General features: G+C 47.7%; 8 protein-coding genes and 1 non-coding gene across 9 annotated transcripts; 7 read left to right on the top strand and 2 right to left on the bottom strand.

Moving 5' to 3' along the window:
* Positions 1-2,886: 2,886 nt before the first annotated feature.
* Positions 2,887-5,780, bottom strand: TrAFT101_009952 (uncharacterized protein). Its single transcript, XM_024900094.2, has one exon. It carries the CDS (start codon positions 4,749-4,751, stop codon positions 3,183-3,185), a length of 1,569 nt encoding a protein of 522 aa, XP_024761119.2. The 5' UTR covers positions 4,752-5,780; the 3' UTR covers positions 2,887-3,182.
* Positions 5,781-6,708: 928 nt separating this feature from the next.
* TrAFT101_009951 lies at positions 6,709-6,790 on the top strand. Its single transcript has one exon. It is a non-coding gene; the product is annotated as a tRNA-Thr (tRNA).
* An 84-nt stretch (positions 6,791-6,874) lies between these two features.
* TrAFT101_009950 (uncharacterized protein) lies at positions 6,875-8,256 on the bottom strand (the record flags this gene model as incomplete). The annotated part of the gene is made up of 4 exons (XM_066128807.1): positions 6,875-6,890; positions 7,304-7,994; positions 8,065-8,152; positions 8,212-8,256. The coding sequence occupies 4 exons, from the start codon at positions 8,254-8,256 to the stop codon at positions 6,875-6,877; spliced, it is 840 nt and encodes a 279-aa protein (XP_065984931.1).
* An 818-nt stretch (positions 8,257-9,074) lies between these two features.
* TrAFT101_009949 (uncharacterized protein) lies at positions 9,075-9,756 on the top strand (the record flags this gene model as incomplete). Its single annotated transcript, XM_066128806.1, has 2 exons — positions 9,075-9,235; positions 9,663-9,756. 2 exons carry the CDS (start codon positions 9,075-9,077, stop codon positions 9,754-9,756), a joined length of 255 nt encoding a protein of 84 aa, XP_065984930.1.
* A 794-nt stretch (positions 9,757-10,550) lies between these two features.
* TrAFT101_009948 (uncharacterized protein) lies at positions 10,551-15,169 on the top strand. The gene is made up of 3 exons (XM_024901888.2): positions 10,551-11,012; positions 11,174-13,661; positions 13,715-15,169. The coding sequence occupies exons 1-3, from the start codon at positions 10,993-10,995 to the stop codon at positions 14,915-14,917; spliced, it is 3,711 nt and encodes a 1,236-aa protein (XP_024761121.1). The 5' UTR covers positions 10,551-10,992; the 3' UTR covers positions 14,918-15,169.
* A 573-nt stretch (positions 15,170-15,742) lies between these two features.
* On the top strand, positions 15,743-17,319 carry TrAFT101_009947 (uncharacterized protein). Its single transcript, XM_024900021.2, has 3 exons — positions 15,743-16,068; positions 16,157-17,044; positions 17,123-17,319. Exons 1-3 carry the CDS (start codon positions 15,916-15,918, stop codon positions 17,171-17,173), a joined length of 1,092 nt encoding a protein of 363 aa, XP_024761122.2. The 5' UTR covers positions 15,743-15,915; the 3' UTR covers positions 17,174-17,319.
* Positions 17,320-17,651: 332 nt separating this feature from the next.
* On the top strand, positions 17,652-18,536 carry TrAFT101_009946 (uncharacterized protein; the record flags this gene model as incomplete). Its single annotated transcript, XM_024905470.2, has 1 exon — positions 17,652-18,536. The coding sequence occupies one exon, from the start codon at positions 17,652-17,654 to the stop codon at positions 18,474-18,476; it is 825 nt and encodes a 274-aa protein (XP_024761123.1). The 3' UTR covers positions 18,477-18,536.
* Positions 18,537-19,358: 822 nt separating this feature from the next.
* On the top strand, positions 19,359-23,492 carry TrAFT101_009945 (uncharacterized protein). The gene is made up of 4 exons (XM_066128805.1): positions 19,359-19,530; positions 19,590-21,247; positions 21,324-22,248; positions 22,333-23,492. The coding sequence occupies exons 1-4, from the start codon at positions 19,443-19,445 to the stop codon at positions 23,340-23,342; spliced, it is 3,681 nt and encodes a 1,226-aa protein (XP_065984929.1). The 5' UTR covers positions 19,359-19,442; the 3' UTR covers positions 23,343-23,492.
* Positions 23,493-24,303: 811 nt separating this feature from the next.
* TrAFT101_009944 (uncharacterized protein) lies at positions 24,304-26,613 on the top strand. The gene is made up of 3 exons (XM_024899985.2): positions 24,304-25,068; positions 25,149-26,150; positions 26,220-26,613. The coding sequence occupies exons 1-3, from the start codon at positions 24,735-24,737 to the stop codon at positions 26,309-26,311; spliced, it is 1,428 nt and encodes a 475-aa protein (XP_024761125.1). The 5' UTR covers positions 24,304-24,734; the 3' UTR covers positions 26,312-26,613.
* The last annotated feature ends 300 nt before the right edge of the window (positions 26,614-26,913 follow it).

The following is a 26,913-nucleotide window of genomic DNA, read 5'->3' as shown; positions in this document are numbered from 1 at the left end:
TCCCGCTAAAAGCCTGCTGCGGTCCGTTGTTCCAAGTCTGCTGCAAGGATGTTGTAGTATCATCTCTGCTAGGATGTCTCATCCCGCGTTGGAGAATATGAGATATTACAGGATATCTTGCCTTTCCTCCTTTTAGCCTTACCTGTTGCTTCAGGTAAGACTCCCCGATTAGCCTAAGGAAAAGTTACTGCTTAATTCGCCTTTTCACAACTCCGGATTGCATTTTTCTAGGTCGAACAAAGAGAGAAGGCAAGGAAAGGTACCAAGGCACTCATCAAGCAAACGAAGTAACTGTTGCTCTTTCTTAGAGATGTGACTATAAATGTATTAATCTTGGACATGTAAAGATGGCGTTCTCCACCATTTTTGTCTCAGATGCCGAATAATGTTCTGCTGACCACAAAGAGAATGTTCAATGAGTGAAGTGGGATGAGGCGAGGTGGGTGGGCTTCTCGAAAACGGAGGAGTATAACGGTCACGATTTGAACTTAGCTCCCCACCTTTGCCCAACAACCCGCGGATAGCCCTAGGCCAAGCTGAAGGGCAATTTCATTCGACAGGGCTAATAGAAGCCTCACCGACTCTTAACAAGATTGATTCGATGCACTGCGGCGCTCACCAGAAGCACTCCGTACCGTCTCTTTATTACCAACCTCCACAGCCGCCCAAGGCATAGATGCGGTGGGTATCAGCGAGACACTACGGGGCAGCTCTACCGTAGATCATTCGCTGATTGTTCTGGACCTGAGCGATACTGGGTTGTACATAGTAAGTATGTGGTTAGCTAGCAAAGGGCTAGTGACCCATCGTCTTGGTACTACTCCTCCTTGTAGTGCGTTCTATTACCATGCTGGCTGAGAATGATCCAAATCTTCCAAGCACCTGTATAGTATATAAGAAAGTATCTAAGAGCATGGGCCAAAAGGAGAAAGCGTATGCCCTATTTCAGGCTATCAGGGCCACATAGGGAGCACATCATAGATCATTAGGATAGCTTTGCCTCTCAGCAATTTGACAAAGGGAGGGAATCCTTCTTCCAGAACGAGCCTAGTTCGGAGAAGTTCCGATTCCGTAGTCTGCTATATTATGCAAAAATAGAATAGAACTATAGTCCAATCTTAGCCATTCTCCCCAGCCAGCTCTGCAGACGCCGACAATCGCTCGCCGGGGATGATAGGTGGCAAAATGAAAAGACGAAAGGAAAGGAGCCGAAAAGGGGTGGGAGTGTACGCTACTTGCAGAGTATACTGATGGGAGGGTGCCATAGCCCTTTCCGGAGAGAGCTTTGCCACCAAAAGAGGGCGTTGCCAAGTCATCGGCAGCATAACCGTATGCCGTGGGACCTTTTGTTGTGAATCAAAGCGCACGTTTACGCTACTGCGATCTCAGGTAACCATGCTTGCAAGCCATGCATACCACATCAGGGTTGGCACATCTTGTAGTAAGCCCCCAATATGCTACGTCTCATCAGGCACTATGTTAGGATTCTACTCCCGAATACGGACGACAGGTACCTACCTGGACAAAAGTTGAAACAGTTACTAACCACGGGAGAAAAGGAAAGAAAAAAAGTGACAAAGGGAACTGAAAGATGCCGTTTAGCCCCCAAAGACTCAACGTCAGTCGCGTTTTGCCTATGCCCTCCTCCAGTCATGCTTACAATCTAGGAACTAAATATCTTTTTTTCTTCTACTTTGCTTTGCTATGCTTTGTCTGCTTCGTACCGTTTCTAAGAGTTGAATTTTTCCCCGTACCAGTAGGAGAGACATTGAGTATATATCTCTCTCTCCTCCTCTTATGACTTGCGCTTTTTGCTTTTAATCTATGTGCGGAGTATATATGTTGACATGTAAGCAAGCAAGTGGTTTTTCAGATACCTGATTGGCTGGGGCCTCCCAACATCACCTCCTCTTTTCTCTTTCCCCCCCCCCCCCAAAAAAAAAAAACAAGGCCGCCGTGAGGCGTTTTGCCGTTCATGTCCATCAGATACATCCTATATACGCAACCGCATTGGCGGAAATTAAAACTGCTACCGAAACTCCGGGTATAACGAGAGAGGAGAACAAAAATAGCTGCTACAACCCCCGGCGGAACACTCCGTATTATAAATACACATGCAGATATCAAGCGGCGCGGATTGCTGCTCGAATCGTCAAGAGACAGCAGCTAGTAATAGATAAGATATAGTAAGCGACAGTAGTACTAAATTGCAGCAAGCAACAAAAAGCCCCAGATATCTCGTATTCTATACATACCTATACGGCGAGGGGAGGGGGGTACCCCACGCAATCTGCCCATTTCTTTCTTTTTCTTCTTCTTCCTTCATAGGTACCATATCTACAAGCAGAATTACGTGGGTATTAATTAGCTAAGGAAAAAAAAAGGATACATAGCCGAATGATACTACTCCATGCTAGATCGGCTTTATACGAAGCGGGTAGCATGCTTATTATTAGCAGTAGTGGCAATGGTAGTTCTTACATATACGCCAAGGGCAGCAATGTGCGCCTGATATCGCCGAGAAGACAAGATAGTAGATAGTGCTACATCCTTGCTTGTTCCTGGTAGGTGATAAGCATGTTCCAATCGATGCTCATCTGCTACAGAGTACATACAGAGGTATGCCAGCCGAGTAGCGTTGAGCTTGCCAAGCTTGCCATATGAGAGAGCGCTGATCCTGATCAGCGCTAGGATGGACTCTTCATGTTTTCCCGTAAAGAAACGCCGTATTTTTTTGTGCCATCTCCCCTTTCTCGCGTATTTCCTCACCGAACGTTTTGAACGTCCGAATAACATTGGCGCGTTCATAATATACCACAATCGCAATCGTATTCGCCTTCTAGTCTAGATATGGAATTTGCAGAATCTGCAGCGTGGAATAGGATAGTCATCAGTTAGCTGTCTAGGTTCCTTGAAATTACCCGCTAGGCCTTGGCCTTATGGAATAATAGTTGAGGTAATGTCCAGGGTTATCTCGTATAGTACTCTCCGTATTAATTAGCTCAAATACTCTTTTATTCTAAACCTGCTCTGTCGCAAACTATGAGAGATGCCAGTTTGGCCTAGCAACCATATGTACATAATAGCCTAATGAAAACTTGCTTTCCATGTCTATAAAAACTTTTGCTGAGCATCTCCGCCGTATTGTGAGATAACTCGTTGTAAAACAACCTTAAACCTGTCTAAACTTGCCCAAAGACTGTGATTCCGCCCTTAACAGACTTTGTCCTCCGGACTTCAAACTCTTCAAGCTCATATTGAGCATTCTCTGCAAGAATACGGGCTCTATGCCAGGGCCCGAGAAACATTCCTTGTGGGTCGACGGCATCTCGGACATTCCTGAACTTGTCAAGGTCGCTGCCATACATGAGTTCGATTTCGGAACGATAGGTTTCGAAATTTTTGGCCCAGTGCGGCCTGCCGCCCATGTCCTTCATTAGCCATTCAAAGGCCTCGTAGTAACGTTCCCGACAAGGGGGGTCACGCAAGTAAGGGCGGTATAGAGTGGCGTTGAGGTATAATGTTGGTCCGTCCTTGACAGTTGGGTCAAGGAAAGGCCGGGAGTTTGAAGTGAGCGTCGTGTCGCTGATGCGAACCTCAACCGGCGCATGAACATAGAGACCCTCAGCTGAGAAGGGGATGTTGTGCGGCACATAGTCTGGGTCACTAGGAGTGAGTTGATTGAGCCATGAGCTAAGCCTTCGGAGTGCCTCGGGACCCTTGTGGAGAGGAATAGCCCACTCGTTAACAAACTGAGAGTATAAACAGTTCATTAACAAGGCCTTGCGGCTTGGTTGGACTGCTGACGTTGTGGATCCGTTTGCAAAACCGTATTGCATGCCAAATACGAACCACTCAACCCAGGGCAGAATGCGAGGCACAAACTGGGCGACGTAAAGCAAATTGTGGTAGATGTAGTAGCCCAGGGACCCATCATAATAGCTCACTGGAGGGTCATAATGACCCTCATCGGTCTTCTCGGCTTGCCAGACTACCGCCCGGCGAGTGTAAGGGAACCACCAGACCCGGACAAACTCACTCTGAGTCCACAATTCGTTTGGCCAGGAGTCGAACATTTTTACATCCGCATCAATGGTCTGTTTCCACCTGAGGGTAAAGGCTGGAACGGCACGAAAGGTGATTTCTGAGATGATGCCAAGTGAGCCTAGAGACAACAATGCAGCTTGAAACAGATCAGGGTTTACGTCCCTAGAGCAGTGCTCAGTTGTTCCGTTGGCAAGAGTGATTTTGAGAGCGAGAACGTCTTCAGACATGAGGCCGTGGCGAAGACTGCTGCCGTGCGTCCCTGTTGAGATCGCGCCGGCAATTGACTGCTGGTTGATGCTGCCTAGGTTTGGCATAGCGAGGCCATGCCGCTCAAGTTCCTCGCACAGGGTGTACAAGCGGATGCCGCTTTGCATCACCACAACGCCACTTTTGTCGTCCACAGAGAGGATTTTGTTATACTTGTCCAGATTAACCAACCAGTTGGAAGTGCAGGTGATGTTGGAGGGCGAGTGCCCACACCCAACCGTCACTATGCGCTTGCGACATTTGTGCGCGAGATTGACGACCTTTTCGATCTCAGCCAAGGATTCAGGCTGAACGTAGACTTCTGCAACGCACGAGAATGTGCGCGCCCATGTGTGGTGCAAATGTTTGTATACTGAGCGAAAGGGAACGATTTGACCACTGTTGGAGACGGAGATGCCATCCAGCAGCTTCGGAAAAGGCTCCATGTCTGCGGCCATATCACGGGATGCCGCGAGAATTTTTTTTCCCTTCCTTATCTTCTTCTCTTTTAGCCCACCTTGTTTGATCTCCGACGCTGGCAATGGCAGAGCGAAGGGCAGTGTTTCCGATAGACGTTAGAAAAATTCCCAAGATGGATAGATAGATAGGTAGCTTGATAGGGCGATCACGCCATATAGCCGCCTCGATGAAAAATCCTTCACGAGCTGAAATTACATGTACATGCGCAAGTACTGCAATTCACTGCGATTGTTCAAGACAGAAGAGATAGAGGAAGAGGCTGCGGGAGAGTTTGGTCATGGAAATGCAGAAACGCCATAGTGATTCAGATAAAACGCGAGCTAAGCGAGGGAAAGAGCCATTGTGCAGTCGTGAGTGCCATGATACAACAAATGTTACTGCTTGGCGCTTTCCAATATCCGAGGAGAAAAAAAAAACATGGATTTGTAACCTGCCGGCCCGTCTGCTTCGAGATTTACGGGATAGGGCTGCTGTCAATCGCCACTGCCATGTGCTTCTTCAGGCTATTTGGCCCGCTAAAGGCCTGGATCTCGGGCTGTTGGACCCTGCGTCGGCGCTACACAAAACTCCGAGCTCAGCCGCGCATGCGCTAATTTGTTTTTTCTTTGATAGGGCGAGGGGCGTCGTAAATGGACAACGGCATGCCGTGAACCACTGCCAACGAACAATTGAGAAGTAGTATGCAGCACCGCATATGCAGTAGGTATGCAGCATGTACTACGCACTACGCACTATGTAGTACGTGTGTACTGGGCGGGAGAAGAAGCAAGAAGGCGAATGAGGAAAGTGCAAGGAAATTGCAGACGCAAGAGAGATATGAGAAGCTGCTGCACCTTGTACCGTTATTAACTTTGGGAAACGGGTCTTCAAAACGGAGAGCGCCGGCCCAGTTCCAGTACGGGTAGTGCCGAGTGTCCACTCCCGACTTAGGCGAGGCACTGATGATCTGATATTGGAATATTCAGCGCCGCCAATTGGGTTGGAATTTTGACAAGTCGTAGGCTGAATAAAACTTAATTATATGCGCACGACATAAGCATCATCCTAATTAATGCCTCGTTTATATCGTACTAGCAAGCGCCCGGGAAGCTGGATCTCTACGCGAAGTCGGATGATTGTTCTAGTAGGTTCTAGCAGGACTAGCTATGCCAGAAATGTGTTTATATTTGCTGTTTCTCAGCGATAATTGCCTTGCACCTGATGTCCCCGATACAAAAACTACAACATCAGCCGATCTCAATGCGTCTAACTCCCCGAAACTACTGCTACCTCTGCTGAATCGGCCCACACTCAATCTAACAATCGAGTAATATCTTGCGAGCATGACTACGTAATTTGGCTCTTTTGAATTTTTGGTTTCAATAGCATTTTTACTCTTGTGGGGGTTGTTGTCTATGACTAGTACGCAAAACAACTGCCGACATATTAGACTTACATAGCTCTTACAGCCTTGCCCTTTTCTTATGGAAGTGGATATGTCTCCCATGCACCAAAGCTGCTTGGTTATAATATGAAACAGATGATTCAACAAGGTCGGTCAGTGCATCTACTTGGACCAAGGGTGGCGCAGCCATGGTTCTTGTGGTGCTGCGGGTTTGTACACCCAACTTTTGTGATTGATCCCGACAGACTATCTAACCAAGGCAATGGAGTAACCACGCCATCCTAGTCTTGTATCGGTACTTATGCCATCCTACTTGCACCAATAGTTCATATTGCTACTAATAAAACATACGAGCAAAATGGTAGTTATAGTTATACTATTTCGACTTGCATAATGTGTTGCAGTTGGGAGCCAACGAGTGTGGATCAACAGGAACTATGCAGATGACTTGTCAATTGATCTCAAGTCTTTGAGCCCCGCAATGTTTGGGTCGTGCATTACAAACTATGTATATACTGTAATAACTCGCCACCTACCAATAACAGCTCTTCGCCCGCTTGGCTAAGCGGTATAGCGTGTCACTAGTAAACACTTGACATGACAAGGTGATCAGTTCGACTCTGATAGTGGGCATTTCTTTTTTTGATATTTTTCTAGTTATCTTTGCAAACTAATTCTGCGGATAGTGGAAACATAAATTTTTGCCGATTGCATGTACTACGTAGCCGTCTGTCTAATGAGATGCTAATTGGAAGGTTAGAACTTCCGATTTAGAGTTTACACTCGCGACGATTCAAGTGTTCACCTATTCACTAATCGCCATGGATGGGAGAGTAGGAAGTAGAGGAGAGAAAATACATGTCTATTATGTTGGTAGATTCAACTAATTGTTCCGTTCCGTTCCGTTTAACACCATATGCCAAAAAAAAAAAAAAAAAAAAAAAAAAAAAAAAAAGGAGAAGAAGAAGAAAAAGAATCCTCTCAATCCTTCGTTGCCAGATCCCATTTCTATTCTCATAATCAGCTTCAGCAGGTGTTCATATCTCGACGACTAGAGGATCTTCTCCTCGTAAAGCTCTCCATTTGTTTGCAGATTCAACTACATCTGGGCACCCTTGAAGCAAAAATGCCCATCTGCTGACAAACCTTTCCGTAACTTCCCAACCAGATATATCCCACGGATCGGACCATGAGAGGATACCAAGTTCGGGAGTGCTTGACGGAGTGTAGGTTTTCAGCTCCTCTTTTACTTCTGCAGTTACTACATGTGGCCTTGTATGAGTTTTCGTATCGCTCGGTGACTCGTCCTTTGAACCTTCTTTTGAAATTTCCTCTGGTCCACAGCCCATAGCTTCGAATATATCTCCTATCAAATCTTCGAGGATTTCTTCTTCGTCGACATTGAATTCCATGACCGCAAGAATGAGGTTGTCCCGTAGCTGAGGTGACGGAAAAAGATCTATCCAGCCGGGGTGTGGGACCTCCTGCTGCATTTTCGTCGGCATAAATGCTGGGGGAATTGCACGGGTACCATCGAGATTTCTAGGAGCTTCTGAAAAGTCTTCAATTGTGAAAATGCGTCGGCTGACACACAGGGCGGCGGTTACTGGCGCAATGGTGGACATGATGAAATAGTTGGTGATGATTGCCCGCGAGACGTTGAGAACGATGACATAGAGCAGTTTGTGGTCCGGGGTCAACGGGAAATAAACTTGGGTAGAAGAAATATTGGGCCCTCGACACTGGCATGCAGGAATAGTTGCATTTGGAGGTGATGGTACCGCTGTAGAAGCCGCTGACTCGAGCTCCCGGGCAAGATTCTCTCTTTGCCGCCGGCCTGGTTCGGATGCTCGGTTAGTCTTCCAGGTGCAATAAGTTCAGAAGAAAGGCTGATGGCGTTTTCCTACGAGCTGCTCTTTGATTGATCCTATTTTGCCTTTTCCTCCTCTCCTTAGCATCCCTCAAGCCGTACCAGTCGTCATTCTCGTCAACCTTCTGCAAGGCTCCCTGATTAGCTCCCAGGTAGTTCGATGTGATTGATGGAACAAACTCACCTCTTCCCGCGCTGGGACTAGACGAAATTTCATGAATGTAGCCATCGTATAGCCTATTATAGAACAATTATTCTATCCACAAAAAGAGTACGGAATATTCTTTTGGTAGATAGAAAGATGAATCTGGATTTGAAGGGTCATCAATCGTTCCTTGAATGGCTCCTGCTGACTACGTATAACTTGATTGGGAAGGCTGGTGGGGTTTCAAGAAGCTAGCGCTAATGCAACCTGATGACATGACCATCCCTTATTAGGACTAGGTCTGTAATTCTCTGGATCTCCAGCCCCAGGGTAGCCTCGAATGTTCGCCAGCGGGTTGGACATCTCACAATGTTTGTTCCCCTTTCAGAAACTGAAATTGCAGGTTCTGGCTATATTTAGATATCAATTCCTTTTTTTAACTTAGTAAAATGCCTGAAACTGTAAAGAGAAATTTCTCATTGGATCACCATTGGTCCGTTAGAAGATGTGCGTTGCGGAGCCCCTTGTATGATTACTATCCTTTCTAAGCTGAGGAGCCAATACTTCCACAGAACCTTAGATTACTGCCTGGAGAACTTGTATTTTTATAATTTTCCTGACTTCAATTTATGGCCGCCTACCTATAGATCAAATTGAAGGGACCCCGGGCAGTTGGGCGAAATAATTTCTTTTAACCTCTGCCGATGGCGAAGATCAAGGAAAACGCGGCATGGTTTCTGATCTCAGCTCCGAAGACACTTAAACTGACGCTATTGTTGATAGATACAGGTAGTAGTCCAACGCCGCTGGAATCAGTTAAAGCAACTTGCAGATCGAGGAACCCACGAGATCATACTAATCGACACATGCTTCTCTCAATGCGGTGGTAAAAAAAATCCAATATGGATTTGCAAAGGGTGGGCGGCCGGGAGGGAGCAACGCGACTCAAGGCACCGGCAATAAGTCTTCTCTCATTCTCACTACTTCCGAATATGCGACGGTCTTCACGGCCGAGATGGAAACCGCCGCTAGGGGTCGCGGCCTCATCAAGTCCTGAAAGATTGTAGACGAAGGAATCTCAACAAAACACTCCATACGCCTTAACATTGTTCTCACAAAAAAAAAAAAAAAAAAAAAAAAAAAAAAAGAGGAAGGATATAACAAATCTTTTGAAATATGTTGTTTTGGCAATCTACTTTGCCGTTTCTGCAACAAGGGAGCTCACGAGGCTTGTTTTTTCCACCTGAAAGCCAACCTGAAGCTGTAGTGAATTACCTATATCGGAAGAGAAAAGTTGAACCCGGTACGGCAATTGGACTTTCTTGGCAAAAATTGGGCATGCATTCATACGCGTGGCGGTTGCAAGACAATTGAAGAAAAGATCTATCACGGTGGCCCTTAAGAGTTGCCCTGGTGCAAAAGAGCCATGTGTTATGGCGCCCATCTCATGATTTCTCTCAAAGGCTATCGTTATAGATCTAAGATTGCAGAGTTCTCCGCAAGATCCAAGATCCTCGGATTCACCTATTCGTTAAGACATTATTCGAGATATGTGACCAGCACTGTGCGATCCAACAGTCTTAGGGTAGTATTGGTGACGAAATGGAGGAAAGACGTCGCAAACAATGATCGGAGAGACCAAGTTTGTTTTTGCGGCATATGACGTCAAGACGATTTCGGATACCTCAAGTTTTGCCGCTATACTGTCATCTATCTTAGTAGCTACCTACTAGTAGTAGGTATAGAACAGCTTGCTGATACCTTGTTATATGCCCATGCTCTAAATACAACATCAAATTTTCTTAATTGTATTTTGTTTAGTACCTAATTTCGTTAGAATGAATAAAACTATATACCCGAGCCTTACTTACTCGCCTAATAAGCTCGGGTATATAGTTTTATAGAGGCAAAAAAGATTGGATGTCTAGACTCTGATGGCAAGTTCACAAGCAAATGTATGGACACGTACTCTCCATGGCGATTCCGCGTATCTTTTTGCCCCAAAAGATATCGGATTCCGTACACGGAGAAAGGAGACAATTGCCATATCCCAGCCTGATTCAAGCAAGCCATGACTCGCTGCGTTGCCATTGGCGTGCCCGCATGGCAGGCTATCTACACACGACCTCCTCCCGCCTCTCCCCGCCTTCCTCTGGCTAAACCAGTGTTGCTATGATCGGCCTGGGCAGTTCTTGTCCTGCCACGGGCCCCTCGGTATTAATAGATTAAAGTCCTGAGGGGCTGCATGAAGCGTCAAGCCAGGCCGCGAAAGGAAGTTGGCAGAAGGCTTGACTCATGACTAAGCAGGCCACCCACTGCTCAAACAAGCATTGGCCACGTTTTGGACAAGAAAACGTCATGCCGGCTTCCAGTGCTGTCCACGAAGCTGCCTTGGCCGCTTTGGTGCTAGAGTGCTCGCGCAACACCCTAGACACTGTGCCGTACAGCGCTCCAGTCGCTGACTACAGTGTCTCGAGCGCCTGAAGACGCCTGTACGTGGTGGCTGAGTGCGCTGTGTATCATCATCCCGCCATCCTCGTTTGTCATTCTCAGGCCAAGTCCCTGGTCCATACATGCCACTTCTCCACCACCAATCTCCACGCCGGCCGCTCTGGTTTCTCTTCTCCTTCAATTCACATGCAGCTCTAGCTGGATCGTCCCTATTTTCCCACTCTTGTACGATTACCAAAGCTCCCATCCTCACAACGCGCTTCGAGCTGCGCGACATAGCCTCTGTGTTAGCGGCCGGGGGCTGCCTCAGTCTGCAACTGAATAAACGAACCCCCCGAACTCGACAGAGATAATTGCTTGTAGCCCAGCATGTCGGACGTGGGCGACGGGTAGGTTTGATTTCCAAGAACCATCGTGTCTGTTCATTCGCTGTAACATCTCCCGGAGCTGCCTTTTCTCCCCTTTTGCATCATAGCCCCCACTCAGTTTGGTCCCTTTGTTTTGAGAGCTTCTTGTCTTCAGCTGGCTGATCTGGATGATGTGGCTACAGCAACAACCACAAGCGGTCCAAATCCGCCGCGGCGCTGTCGCTATTGCGCCGTAAGGACACTCGCGACGACGAATCTGGATCCGAAGACGGTCGATTATCGGCAACGGGCAGCCATGCATCTCCCCCGAAATCTACCGCGCCCCGAAGCCATGTATCTCGACTATCAACACCGTCGGCTGTTCTAAGCAGGACGCCTTCTAACCAGACTGCTGCCAACGCAAAAGCTTCCCCCGTTCAAGAGGTCAAAACTGGCAGCCTCGAACAATCTGTACGCAAATTCAGGGTTGTTGAGGCCCTGAGAAGCGGAGACACCGCGTCCATATCGAAAGCCATTCGAGAGACGGCGGACGGCCTCCCACGTGCGAGCACATCGTCGCTTAGTGGGGCTAGTGCTGCTGGGGCGTTGGAAGATACCACGATACTTCATTTAGCCATGCAATGTGCCGAGTTCCCCGTTATCGAATACGTTCTGTCCGATGGCCTCGGTAGCTTGGATGTCAATGCTCGAGATAAAGATGGCAACACTCCGTTGCATATTGCCGCCATGCACGGCCGCACTCAGGCCGTCAAGCTTCTCTTGGAGCAGAAGGAGATCAACGATGCGATTGCGAACTCTCAGGGGAAATTACCCATCGACCTAGCTCGGACTCCCGAAATATTCCAGCTCCTTCAGCTTTCTCGATCCCTTTTCACAGATACCAAAGTGCAGCAGGTGCAAGACTTAATCGCCAAGGGTGACTACGAGACTCTTGCCCAGGTGCTGGAAGAGTCGCGACTAAAGACCATGCTGGACATCAACAGCACTGAATTTGTTTCCGACCCGGCTGTTGTACAGGCTGGCGGCACATTACTTCACGAAGCAGCCAAAAAGAAGAACATCCAGCTGATCCAAGTGCTCTTACTTCATGGTGCCGACCCATTTCGCCGTGATCGAAGAGGCAAGCTGCCTCAGTCCATTACCAGCGATGACAATGTCAAGGCCATTTTGAAGAAGTCACCGGCTGCCGTGGCCGCGCAGAGAGGAATTCAAGAAAAAGCTGTCCTGGGGCACGCTGCCTCCCAGAATGCCGCAGCCGGTGGACCCAGCGATCCCTTGGCGGGGCGTGAAGCTCGTGAGATGAAGGGATACTTGAAGAAGTGGACCAACTATCGCAAGGGTTACCAGCTGAGATGGTTTGTGCTCGAGGATGGTGTGTTGAGCTACTATAAGCACCAAGACGATGCTGGTTCTGCATGCCGGGGCGCTATCAATATGAAAATTGCACAACTCCATATGAGCCCTGATGAAAAAACGAAATTTGAGATTATCGGAAAGTCTTCCGTGAAATACACCCTGAAAGCGAATCATGAAGTGGAAGCCAAACGCTGGTTCTGGGCCCTCAACAATTCTATCCAGTGGACCAAAGATCAGGCGAGAGAGGAAGAGCGCCAGGCAGCTCGTAGCGCCGAGCTTCTTCGACTGGCCAAGGCCGACCAAAGCGGTACACTCTCAATCCAAGAGTCTCACAGCGAGAACACGAGCATGACGGATTTGAGGCGTGTGAGCACACAGCTTCAAGGGCGCCCAATGCTGGCTGTTAAAAGGTCAGATATAACTGGGACAAGTACAGTGGAGAGCGTTGAAGAGGAAGATTTCGTAGATACCTTCACGGAAGCGGATGGACATGGAGCTGGTCCTGGCACAGCACCCGGAGACCAAGACGACGATGACGACTATGCAGAGGACACTAGCGGTCGCGAGGAACCCCAGGCAACCAAAGATGCGCTCAACATTACTGCGCAATCAGCAAAATTGCAGCTGGAGACTATGGCAAGTGTTCACTCGGCCCTTTTGAGTGAAATGTCCCGCAGCCCTGCCACGCCAATATCGGATGTTAAAGTAGCACAGGCTCTCTCCACATACGATGGTGCTATCCGAAGTTTGACTGGCCTAGTCGGGGATCTACTCCGAATTTCAAAAGACCGCGATGCATTTTGGCAATATCGTCTCGATCGGGAGTCTGATATGCGGCGCATGTGGGAGGAGAGCATGGCACAGGTGGCTCGTGAGCAGGAGATCCTCGAAGCCCGAGTTGGTGAATCAGAGATGAAGCGTAAGCTAGCCAAGAAGGCGTTACGCGAGGTGATGGAAAGTGGTGGCCTGCCATCTGCCAGCGTCACACCAACGATGGAAAAGGTTCAAGAAGAGGTTGAAGAGGCTGTTGCTATTGCCAAGGCGTCTAGCCGCAACTTGGCCCGAAAGCAGACTGCTCTTGAGCAGATGGCAGAAATGTCCGACAGCGAGTCTGGAGTGGAAGACGAGTTCTTTGATGCTGTTGATGCTGGCGATGTCGAAGTTGCGGAGCTCTTCCCCATTGAGGCAAAGCAGGAGAAGAAAGCCATTGCAATTTCGGGATTGGATATTAGCAGCTCTTTCAGGGGATATGAAAATGGAATTCGACACAAACTCAAGATGGAGAGTGATGATCGGCCTAAGATTTCTCTTTGGGTATGTTTGGCGCATCGTCTGAATTGAATATGTGGGCTAACATTTAGGACTAGGGTATCCTCAAGTCAATGATTGGCAAGGATATGACCAGGATGACACTTCCTGTGTCCTTTAACGAGCCGACATCACTACTGTATCGTTGCGGTGAAGATATGGAATACGTGGATCTTCTTGACCTAGCAGCCGAACGCGCGGACTCGATCGAAAGACTCATGTACGTGGCCGCTTTTGCTGCCAGTGAATACGCATCTACCATTGGTCGAGTTGCAAAGCCCTTCAATCCCCTACTTGGCGAAACATTTGAATATGTCCGCCCCGATAAAAACTACCGCTTCTTCATCGAGCAGGTCAGCCATCATCCGCCAATTGGTGCTGCCTGGGCAGAAGCACCCAACTGGACGTACTGGGGCGAATCACATGTCAAGTCCAAATTCTATGGTAAATCGTTTGATATCAACCCTCTTGGAACGTGGTTCCTTAAGCTCCGACCTACTGCTGGCGGAAAAGAAGATTTATACACGTGGAAAAAGGTGACGTCTTCGGTTATCGGCATCATCACAGGAAACCCTACAGTGGACAACTACGGCCCCATGGAAATCAAGAACTGGACGACTGGAGAAGTAGCTCTGGTTGAGTTTAAGCCTAGGGGATGGAAGGCTTCAAGCGCTTACCAGATTGTCGGCAAGGTCATGGATGCCTCGGGCCAGGTGCGGGTGAGCCTTGGCGGTCGCTGGAACTCGAGGCTATATGCCCGATTAACACCAGGCTACGAGGCTGCTGTTGACGAGCCCTCGACTAAGAATGGAGATATTGTCCACCGAGGCAGCATCGCAGATCCCAACCGAGCTTACCTTATCTGGCAGGCCAACGAGCGGCCGACGGGCATTCCTTTCAACCTTACTCCATTTGTGCTTACATTCAACCACATCGATGACAAGCTAAGGCCGTGGATTGCCCCTACGGACTCACGCTTGCGACCAGATCAAAGGGCCATGGAGGAAGGAGAGTATGACTTTGCCGCCACAGAGAAGAATAGATTAGAAGAGAACCAGCGAGCCCGTCGACGAGCGCGCGATAGTGCTGGCGAAGAGTTCGTTCCTGCATGGTTCACAAAGGCAAGATGCGAAATTACAGGCGAAGAGTTCTGGCAATTCAACGGCAAGTACTGGACGCAACGAGAAAAAGCCGGCCCTGATGGCGATTATGAGGCAGCGTGGGGAGGTCTGGAGCCTATTTATGACGATATACCAGCTTAGAGAATTCATTCTTGTAGGGGATGAGAGTGGAGGATGGAAGCGTTGAAAACAATGGCGTGGGGAAAAAAAAAAATGTAAATGTATAGTTTTAGCACTAGATTTGAGGGATTGAGCTGTCTATTTATTGTTTGAAACACACACGAAGAGGGAGGAGGGGTGAAGATGATAAGATGACGGGAGAGAGAGAAAGAGAGAGAGAGAAGTGGATGATATATGAAGTAGCCCGTGTGCAATATTAGTAGTATAGCAATAAAATATTCTTTTTTATCTATCATGTCAATGGGCTGTAGAGCCCAAGTATGGGATTTGTGTCCGGAATACGGAGTAGGCATTGGCAGAGCGTCGGTGTTGAATGGCGTCGATTTTCACATGGAACGGCATCCATTTGGCAATTCGGCCCCCCAGCAAGGATTCAGTATTTGCATTCGAGGACTATCTACGCCTTCTTGTCCTACAATCATGCGTATGTGCGCCCCTTTATGATTATCTCCACGGAGCTACGGAGACGAACGCAGTCCGCGGCGGACGAACTTAGCCTCGGCAACGGCAGTGATGATGTGCACCTAATGTTGTCCGACTGGCTCAGGAGAGTGTTAATTCGACTATGCATTGGGGAATTTTAGTGGCTTACTTTGCCTGCTTAATAATGGCAGCTTATTTCCTCTTTTGCAGCTGTTACTGATTTCGCGTGTTTGCATGACAACCAGAGCTGGACGTGCATCGCAAAAGTGGACTGCTGAGGACTAGCCTGAGACGGGCAGACAAGGCCGCTTGGGTTGAGCCGAGGCAAATTCTGCCGGACCTGACGTCAAGTGAGACCCCTGATGGCATCTGCCAACGTACTTGACTCGATGTCAGACCCTGAAACTGATTTTAATTTTTGTAATGATATAAGTAAAAAGCGTTGCGATTGAGATTTGATTCCCGACTGAATGAAAGTCTTTTGGTCTTTGCTCTAAGGGACAGAACGGGAATAGAAGGAAAGCGGCAAAGAACAAATGAGTGACAGCAACAAAGAGGCGCCCAAGATGGAGGGAACGGAAAAGGTGCTGGACAAGCGAACGACGCTGCTACGGCCTCCAGAACCGGATCCAAACAAGGCGCCAATCGAGAACACGGTGGAAGTGACGCCGCTGGCGGTGCTGGGCGAGGTAAGTAACAGAGGAAACCTTGCAAAACCATGGGCACTTGAAGGCGCATGCATCCATCACCACAGCCATCCCGCTAACCCGCCTGCAGGACATCTTCACCAACACGCGCCCGCTGTGGCTCCCTCCCGGCGCGCGCGGCGTCTATGGCGGCGCCGTGATTGCGCAGTGCCTGGCGGCGGCGCAGCTGACGGTCAAGGACGACTTCCTGGTGCACTCGTGCCACTGCTACTTCCTGCTGGCGGGCTCGGCCACGATCCCCATCATGTACCACGTCGAGCGCGTGCGCGACGGCCGGTCGTTTGCCACGCGGACGGTGCAGGCGCGGCAGAAGGGCAAGTGCATCTTCACGACGACCATCAGCTTCGTGCGCGAGGCCAGCGGCGGCGTCAAGCAGATCCGCCACGCGGCCGCGCTGCCCGAGGGCGTGGACATGCCGCAGCCCAGCTGGGACAACGAGGACGCGGCGTGGGACAAGGGCCCCTTCCAGAGCCGGCGCATCGAGCTGCTCAACATGAACGACAGCGAGACGCGGCCGGACCAGCGCCGCGCGCGGCAGTGGCACCGCAGCCGGGGCAAGATCTCGGCCGAGGGCGGCCACCAGGCGCACCTCAACGCGCTGGCGTACATCTCGGACAGCTACTTCATCGGCATGGTGTCGCGCATCCACAAGCTGTGGCGGCTGGGCATGACGCCGGAGCAGGTGGCCGCGCTGCCGGAGGAGAAGCGGGCGCCGCTGCAGCAGTTTCTCGAGTTTGAGGGCTTGGGCAGCACGCTGGAGGACTGGGTCGGGCGGCCGCGGATGGGGATGCTGGTGAGCCTGGACCACAGCATATATTTCCACGAGCCGAAGAAGGTGAGGGCGGATGAGTGGATGTTTTCGGAGATTGAGAGCCCGTGGAGCGGTGATGGGAGGGGCGTGGTGATGCAGAGGATATATGCGCAGGATGGGACGTTGCTGGCGAGTTGTATGCAGGAGGTGAGTATTTTCGCATGCTTTTTTGAGTTTGCTTCCTGATGATTATGATGATGGAGACTAATGAGTGAAATGTGTTAGGGTGTTGTGAGACTGCAACAAGATGAGACAGAGAAGGCAGCCAAGATTTAAAAGGCGTTTTTGGAAGAAGGCGTTTAGTGCCTATGCACGACAAGCTATATTCGGGATTCGACAATTTGAGCACTACATTGATGAATATTTTGTTATAATAATTGTTCACAGGCAGTACATAGAGAAAGATACTATGTTGATGCTGATGCAGGTTGTATCTATGCCTTTGAGCATTGCTATTGTTATTGTTATTATTGTTCGTATTTTGCTTGTCTGTTTGTTCACCATTTTCTCATGAACGTTTTATTTGTTCAGTTTCTTTCATTCTTGGGCCTGCGTATGGCACACACCTACCTATATCCTATGTATAAACATCTCTATATAAACGTCTCACAGTTCAGTTGATACACGACTTCGAGGAAAACAGTCACAACTAGCAGCTCAGGAGAGAGAAAAAAAAACGACTAATGTCTGTATTGCTTTGCCAACAGAATCTTCGTCTCCACGACCCGCGGCCGCAAGTTACAACATCTTCGTCATGTGCATCACAGTCTATTCCTTATTTACTGTTTGTGGACATTACCCGCCCTCCGATGAGCAGAGATGCGCAACTTACTCCAGCTATTCGACCCCGAGGAAGAAATTTGTGGATTGCTGCGATAACGAGGCCAAAATAGTCAAATTCGTCTTTGGTTGGTGCCCAGACTGCGAGATAGTGCTCTTCGAAGGTGTCACTACTGGCAAAGGGAAGGAGAAGGCGCACGACGGCGAATCTCGAAACATACACGCCGTTCGGCGATATTGGGAATACAAGTTTATTATAGGATGCGCGACGGCCATTAATGCTACGACACGGTTACGGTTTATAGTCAGCCTCGATCGGGATATGGCAATGGACAGCCCAACGCGGACAAGCATAAGCATGTTTAATAGACTGCTGGAGATGCTGGAACTTGGAAGAGAAATGTCCCTTTCTCAGAGAGCGATGGATTTTCGCACGTTGACTGTCGACGAGGCGACGCTTCAGAGAGCACTCTTGAGGTTGAAGCCTTCTGAGATATGGCTTGGGCCGGGGAAGCATAGCTATGCTATCGCTGGTCGGGACGGATTCGCAACAATGCTCCATATGGTAAGAATCGGCACCATTATGTGGGCTAATGGTGATGATGAGGTTTATGAAAAGGAGCCTAGCGTGTCTTCACATTGGGAGAGTCCTTATGCCCCGGGAATCTGGAATGTGACTAGATATGGTGAGGCTGTAGCTGGTGCAGCTGAGGCTCCGTACATAACTGGATTGACGTGGCGAGAGGGTATTAAGCTGAGACTTGAGTCAATACTGGAGGCTTGGAGTTATATTGTGTAGCGATGTACCTCTTTACCTTGCTTTTTGCTTGGAGCGAAGAATGTTCCAAATGGATTAACTAGCGAATAATATAATAGCCGAAATGATGCGTTTTGGAAGCTCGGATGGAGGACATTGCATGGTGATTTTAGTGTAGTCTGTTTGCGAAGTTGTACACACTACTTACCATGAGTGTATCATTCTCCAGCATCTGAAACATTTGTTAGATTTGAACATTATATTGATATATATCATGTTGTAAAAGCTGAACGGTACGTGACAAGGTTAAACGCGCTGACGCTTATACTAGCATCTAACCACTACTATTTGAAAGACTTTGGACTTTACAACTTATACTTCATATTTGGCATATTTGCGCAGGTACACGACGCGCCAGATTTGAGCCTTGCAAAAGTCACAAATGGCAAGTAAAGCCTTTGTGTCGAGTTCATTTGTACTCCGATATGGCGTTGGCCTATTGCTGAGCTCGATTCTGAATGTCTGAGAGGGGAAGATCTGGAAATTGTTCAACACGGGTTCGTATGTGGGAATTAGCAAGATGTAAGAATGTAGCTCAACTTTGCATCTAGATCTCATAGTAGTGTTTTGAATGTTTATATAATAAGAGTATTATTTGGCCTAGACCTTTGCGCTTGCCCTTGAACGCAGCTTATAGGATACACCTGGGATTTTGGAGGTGACTAGACGCACGGAGAATCAGGCTGAGACCCCGCACATGACTACTACTGTATCATGGCGGAAGGATACAAGGTGAGGCTTGAGTGACCAATAGGAACTTTGAATTATATTATATAACGATGTATTTTGGATGCCTAATATGTCCGATGCGCGCAATATGCGAGCATGCCCAATATTTTTCATCTATCTAATTTATTAATATCTTAACAAAGTTAGCAATTGTCTGATCTCACACATATTGTAAATATCCATATTGTCAAAAGCAGTTCAAATAACCTATGGCCAAAAATGACATCTATGAGAGAAGTTTCCGCAAATACTTTCGGAAATGATGCAAAAGTAATTCTCGGGAATATAACCAACAATATAACCAACGGTAAAAGGACCACAAGCTACCTATAATCTCTGGCCTGGCAAGACTAACTAACTTTGCAGATCCCTCTGCTGCGGATAATATTTTTCTTCAAGAAATCAGCAAAACGAACCCTGTGGATGATAAAAAACGAATCCTTGAATCCAAGGGCCCCCTTATATACGAATCGTATTGCTGGATTCTCGGGCATAATGATTTTAAACAATGGCGCGACAAAAAGAACAACGGAGTTTTCTGGATTAAAGGGGACCCTGGAAAAGGCAAAACAATGCTTCTCTGTGGAATTATCAAAGATTTTGAAAATGATTCCAAGCTGCAAGAGAAATATGCGTATTTCTTCTGTCAGGGTACAGATACCAGACTCAATACGGCCACTGCTATTATCAAGGGCCTAATTTACTCAGTACTTCGACAAAACCAAAACCTTCTTTCAGATATCCAAAAACAAATCGAAAAGGAACCGAAAGGATACTTGGAAGGGAATAATGCATGGGTTGCACTGAGCAGGATTTTTACAACTATTATCCAAGATCCATGCATGGCACATTTTACTTTTATTATTGATGCTCTCGATGAATGCCAACACCACGAATCTCGCAAATCACTCCTTAATCTCATCATGGATACAAGTAACCACGTCAAATGGTTAATATCTAGTCGAAACGAAAAGGAAATAGAACGCGGTTTAAAATCGATTGAAAACAGGCTAATATTGGAGTTAAAAAGCAATGCAGCGCATATCTCCAATGCTGTTGATACATATATAGACCGCTGTGCTCAAGACATTGAGGCACTTGAGGATGATATGGATCTTCGCATCAAGATAACCAACTCACTTAAAACAAAGGCGAATGGTACCTTTTTATGGGTAACGCTTGTTGTCCAACAACTGCAAGATGCTGGCCGTCCTCATATTGAAAGAATTCTAGAAGAAATGCCTGAAGATCTAGAAAACCTTTACGATGAAATAATGGAGCGTTCCAAAAAGGGATGGAAATATGATGAAGAAGCCTGTCTAGTTTTTCTAGCAACAGTCACTGCCGCCGAGCGACCGCTTCACATTGATGAATTATATATATTCACCAGCTCACAATTAATCGGTGCCAAGGTTAGGTATCTTCCAAAAGATATCAAATACTTAGCCAAGGTCTGTGGATCATTTATAACTATTACGGACAATACTATATACCTCATCCACCAGACTGTTAAAGACTATCTGGTGCACAAGGGGGCTACAAGAATTTTCCCCAGAGGTATTGGGCACCAACACTACAAGATGTTTGAGATTTCACTCAATATAATGGATAAAACCCTTCAAAGCAATATTTACAACATCAAATCACCAGGAGAACGTGTGGATGATATTACTCCACCAAATCCAAACCCTTTAGCCTCAAAAGCGTATTGCTGTGCATTTTGGGTTGAGCACCTAACTCATTGCAGCCAACCTCAGCTATTTCAAGACGGTGGAATACTTCATTCATTCCTTAGAGAAAAGTATTTATATTGGCTAGAGGCAATGATCTTGTTAAAGTCATTAGCCCGAGCCGTAATTGCTATACAGAAGCTACGAGACTTGATTGCCAATTATTGCAGAAATGAGGACAATAACAACCGAATTTCTAAACCGCCCCGCTCGAGAGAAAGAGAAAGAGACAGAATTGGACATGACCAGTGGCTAGCCAACGCTGTGATGCCTGAAAGGAGGACAGAGACATTGGTATGTGAACCTGAACCTTAAGGGAGAGCCTGCGAAGGATTAGTTTAAGCAAAGTGTGGTCTAACAATGTCAAAAGGTAAAAAGCGGAAAGAATGAGACTCTTGAATTGACAAGAGATGTCCATCGCCTTATTTTTTCCCACAGGGCTATAATTGAAGCTTATCCTCTGCAGATTTACGCTTCAGCCCTTATATTCAGCCCTAGCGGATGTATATTAAGAAAATTGTTTGAGGCAACGCAATGCCCGAAATGGATTGTGGCTAAACCTACGACGAGGCCATTTTGGAGTCCCTGCATGCAGACAATTGAGGGCTTCCAAGGTTTCGTTAATTCAGTGGCAATTTCGCGGGATAATACAATGTTAGCGGCAGCTGCATTTAGTGGCATGGTCAAGGTTTGGGATTTAACATCTGGAGCGTGTTTACACAGGTTTAAATCCGACTATTTAAGAAAAATGGTCTTCTCACCAAATAGTACCCAATTAGCATTGGTTTGCTTTCAAAATGTTGAGATCTGGGATCTTATTACAGGCACCTGCCTCAAGTCAATGGCCGGCGATGTTAAATCAGTGAGCTTCTCCGCAGACGGCACCCATCTGGCTCTTATGAGCGAAGATATTATTAAGATTCACGATCTTGCTACAGGCGTGGATATACAAACACACACCAGTCACTCAAACGAAAAATTTCTAGCCTTTGTATTTCCCTCAGATTGTGCACAACTGGAACCAGGATCTGGCGACGGAACCATTGAGCCCCAGAGCACAGGAACTGAGACTGGCCCATCAGTGCTCAGAGATCAAGCATCTCACGCTACGTTGGTGGTTTCGATTCAGGAAGGGTCAGCTATCAAAGTTTGGGACTTGGCTACCGGCAAATGCATACAGAATATAGCTATGAATGTGTATATGGGGAGCATAAAAGTATCACTATCACCTGACGGTATGCGATTGGCATTATTATTTGGTCAGGAAATAATCAGCATTTGGGAGCTTGCCACCGGTAAATGCCTATTGACACTTAGAGACCACATTAAGGGCCCAAATGTGTTCTCCGCCGACGGTTTGCGGCTGACATCAACAATAGATTTTGATATCAAAATTTGGGATATTGCCACTGGTACATGCCTGAAGACATTTTCAGGCCATAGAAGCACGATCTTCTCACTGGCCTATTCGTCCGATGGCTTACAGCTGGTATCAGGTGACTCAGATGGAACCATCAAAGTCTGGGATCTGGCTGCTGATAGCTCCCCGCGGCCGCTTTTGAGATATCGTTTACACCAAGATCGGATTAATTTAATGGCATTCTCGCCTAATGGGAGGTGGGTAGCATTAGCTTCAGCGGGTAAAACTGTCAGGATCTGGAACACAGCCACACGTACGTTTTTATGGACCACGAAGATGTCGGATCATATTGTCGCCGTGGTTTTCTCGCTAGACAGCATGCAGCTGGTAACGTCAGGCAATGATGGTATTATCAACCTCTGGGATGCGGCCACGGGTGCACATCTCCGAACACTCACGGGCCATACATGCGCTGCTCTTTCGATTGCATTTTCTCCAAGCAATACTCAGCTAGCGTCGGCATCGCGCAATGGATCCCTGAACATATGGGAATTAACAACCGGGACGTGTTTACGTACTATTGAAATCGATTGTGATGCCATTTACAATTCAACAACAGCGTTTTCACCGGGCGGTACACAGCTCGGTTTTGTATCAAGCGAGGGCACTATCAAGATCTGGGATCCATTCACAGGCATATGCCTTCAAACAATTCGAAATTGCTTAGATCCAGAGAAAAGGAAACGCATAATTGGTGAGCCGTTTCCCAAAGCTTACGGGGCATATCCGCCGGAGACACTCTTTGCTTTTTTTTCTCGGGAGAAATATCTATATTACAGCCCTAAAGTGCCAGATCTTGGTCTTGGCGATGATCAAACCTGGATACTAAAAGGACAAAAGCCAGTGCTTTGGCTCCCCCCGGAATATCGACCCGAACAAATTGCGGTGTGTGAAAACTCTTTAATTATCATTACTATTTTTGATGAGTTTCTGTATTTCGAATTTTGTTTTGATGATTTAGATATCTAAGTTGAAATTATACGAGGGCTTGAAGGATCATACAACCATAAAAGCACTATGATATTTTTTCATATTTAACAAGCTTACTTTATATATTCAAGTTAAAAATTACAGTAGTCTATGTTTAAACGCTGACGCTAATGTATATTGCGAATTTATTCAGCCTCATTTACTCTACTTCTACTTGCGCATGTGGTGACACTAAATACAAGCGCATAGTAGTTCTTGCACAATGGCTGAGAGTGTGTTATTTCAGCTCCAATCACTAAGAGGGACTACCAATTGCAAAAGCGTTTGCAAAAATGCACATATTTTTTTTATTTGCCTGTTAAAACTTTCTCCTCTTTCTTCGACCTTGTCCAGTCGGCCAGTTCCCCTTTTGGATAAGGATTACGGGACAGAACAGGCAAAATCACCCATTTCAACCGTCCGCGGCAGGTGTACTTACTTCGTCCCGGCCATTGACTCATTCTCATCCTGCAACGCTCAATTGGCTTGAACCGGGTTAGTGGCGCAGCGAGGCACATCCAAAACTAGCAAAATGGCCAAGGAGATAAAAAAAGACATGCATGGATTAAAAAAAAAAAAGGGATATCAAAGAGCGCGCTGGCTGGTCCCAGTGGAGGCTCTTCACGGAAGGTGGACAGTCGTCTTCGGCCAGTTCTGGATCGCTCAAGTGGCGCTTCAGCTCCAGAAGGATTGACGGGTGGCTGAATTGCGCTGCCAAGCACATTCGGGCCTGGCTACACTACTATCTGACTACCTAGCACTGCTAATATTCATGCTAGCGGTGCTGCGCTCTCATCCTACGCGACGCCGTCTGTCGAGCTAGCTGCAGCCAAGGCGCCTTGGCGTTAGGGAGGCTCCCCTGGCTTGGCGGGCTGCTCTGCGCTGTCACTCATTCACTTGCTGGGACAATGGTGACGCCCGCAGCAGTCCAAGACACAACTCTCAAGGCACAAACACACGGCAGTTTCATCAGCATCGCGAGCCCCCTATCAACGGCGTCACGCCCCCCCCCCAAGGAACCTCTGCTAGGTACTATTGAGCTCGCCCATCACGGGTAAAAAAGAGACTTACTTGCAACATGGGGCGACTTTTCGCTTACACTGGACTGGGGGCCTTTTGGGTCACAAGCGTGATATCCCAGCCCAAGCGGCTCTAGCCCGTTGCAGCGGCAGGGATGCGGCGACGACGAGGAAACGATGGTTTTCAGCTCTTTCGGGCAATCGCCGCAGCTCTAAAATCTATGCTTAAATACACAAGACGGGCCCCAAGTCTGAGGTCCTCATTTCCGCGTTTCCAGAAGCACGTTTATTCTTTTTTTTTTTTTTTCTCTCGTTGGCATTGGACTTTTTGTCTCTCGCTCCCTCGTGCGATTTTTGGCTGTTCACGTCCACAATGCGGTCCTCCTTGCAGTACGCCTCGCTGGCAGGTCTCGTTGCTGCCGGCACCGTCTCTGCAGGCGTCGTCTCCGTTCCCTTTGAGAAGCGCTTCCTCGACAGCAACCCGCTCCCGACATTGCTGCGGCGCGATGGCACCGTTGGGCTGGATGCCCTCAACAACCTCACCGGGGGTGGCTACTATGCCGAGTTCAGCGTTGGCACGCCGCCCCAGAAGCTGAGCTTTATGCTTGATACGGGTAGCAGTGATACCTGGGTCAACTCGGTGGACGCGGATCTCTGCACGGATTCGCTTATACAGAAGGAAGTTGGCGAATACTGCTCAAAGCAATGTAAGTCGGGCCAGTTGCTGTGAAGGCTTCCTTCAGAATCAAAGCGCTCAGTGAAGCTAATTTTCTTTCGCGTCCCTTAGTTGATCAGAGCAAAAGCAAAACCTTCAATTCAACTAGACAACCCTTCAACATCACCTATCTTGATGGCCGCAACATCATGGGCAGGTACTTCAAAGACACCGTTACCATCAACAGTGCCACCATCAAGAACCAGCAAATGGGCCTGGCTACACAGTCTGTCCGTGGAACAGGCCTGATGGGCTTGGGATTCAGGTCAAACGAGGCCGCTTCAATCAAATATCCCACCGTCATCGAAAACATGGTATCTCAAGGCATCATCGCCATGCCGGCCTTCAGCCTCTACCTCAATGACCTGCAGACCAGCCAGGGCTCCATCCTCTTCGGCGGCGTTGACACCGACAAGTTCCACGGCGGCCTCGCCACTCTGCCCTTCCAGTCGCTGCCTGCATCTATTGCTAGGACGAAAGAAATTGTCATGTACGCCGTTCAGCTGAATGGATTCAAAGTCACCGGCGTCGACTCTCCTGCGGTCAACGCCACCGCTGTTCTGGACTCTGGTTCAACCATCAGCCTCCTCCCAGATGACGTCGTACAGGCTGTTTGGAAGCAATTCAACGTCATGAACGTCCGGGGCATTCCCGTTCCCTTTGTTGACTGCGCCAAGGCAAACGCCAAAGACACATTTTTCAGCTTCCAGTTTACAAACAAGACAATCCAAGTCCCCATCGATGAAATGGTCCTCAACAATCTGTCAGGCGTGCAAGATCAGATTTTCTCAGACCCAACCTTGAGCCAGGTATTCAAGGGCTGGAGCGGCGTTTGCACTTTCGGCATGGCTTCTATCTCGGACTACGGCATCTCTTCAGACCAATTTGTTCTTCTCGGAGACACCTTCTTGCGCTCCGCCTATGTCGTGTATGATTTGCAGAACAAGCAGGTCGGCATTGCCCAGGCGACCCTCAATGCGACAAGCAGCTCCATCATTGAGTTCCAGGCGGGCTCCAAAACTATTCCTGGCCCTGTTTCTACAGGATCCGACGACTCAAGCGACTCAGGCAAAGGTAAATCTCTCTCTCTCTCTCTCTCTCTCGCATCCTTGGCAATCCCTGGCCGTTCTAACGCTTCTTTAGGAAATGCCGGCGTCGCGCTGCATCCTGCTTTCTCAGCCGCCATCGCAGGCACCGTCTTTGTGACTCTTTCCATGATTATGAATGCGCTATAAAGCTAGAAATAAATATAGCGAGGTGTTTAGGATATTTTTCTCATTTTTCTTTTTTTTTTTTTTGTCTTTTCTACAACTACTAATAGGTACTACTGAGATGGGTGTGAGAAGCGCGTGGTAGATATATCGTGATTTTACCTGTCACATTATGAAAATGTTTGAAAGTTCGAAACGATTTAGAGGCAAGGAAACGATGTTGGCTTCTTGGATACGTTTGAATAGGTTATGGATTTTGCCGAATAAACCAAGCGCGCACATGGATGGACGCTGAAAAAAAAAAAAAAGATATAATTTTAATAAAAGACATTTTTGGCATTTATAATACAGCTCCTCTACAGAGAACCATTCGTATAGTCCTCGAGCACTGTTTTCATACGCAAGGCTTCCTCTTGAGGTTTCAAATATAGCTTCAAAATAAGAAGAAATGCAATAGGGGAAACGTAATAGGGGAAAAAATCTCTGGTAAAGAAATAGCTATTAACTAAAGCTATCGAATATCACTTGTATTTTCAAACAAACGCCATTATATGTATGTAGAAGCATATCCACTCAGCTTCAATCTCCAATACCTCATGCCTATTGTTGCTTCACGACCTCTTTCC

This window comes from Trichoderma asperellum, chromosome 6 (assembly GCF_020647865.1).
Source record: "Trichoderma asperellum chromosome 6, complete sequence".
NCBI classification, from domain to species: Eukaryota; Fungi; Ascomycota; class Sordariomycetes; order Hypocreales; family Hypocreaceae; genus Trichoderma; species Trichoderma asperellum.
Note: the sequence above shows the minus strand (reverse complement) of the source record. Positions and strands in the feature narration are given on the sequence as shown.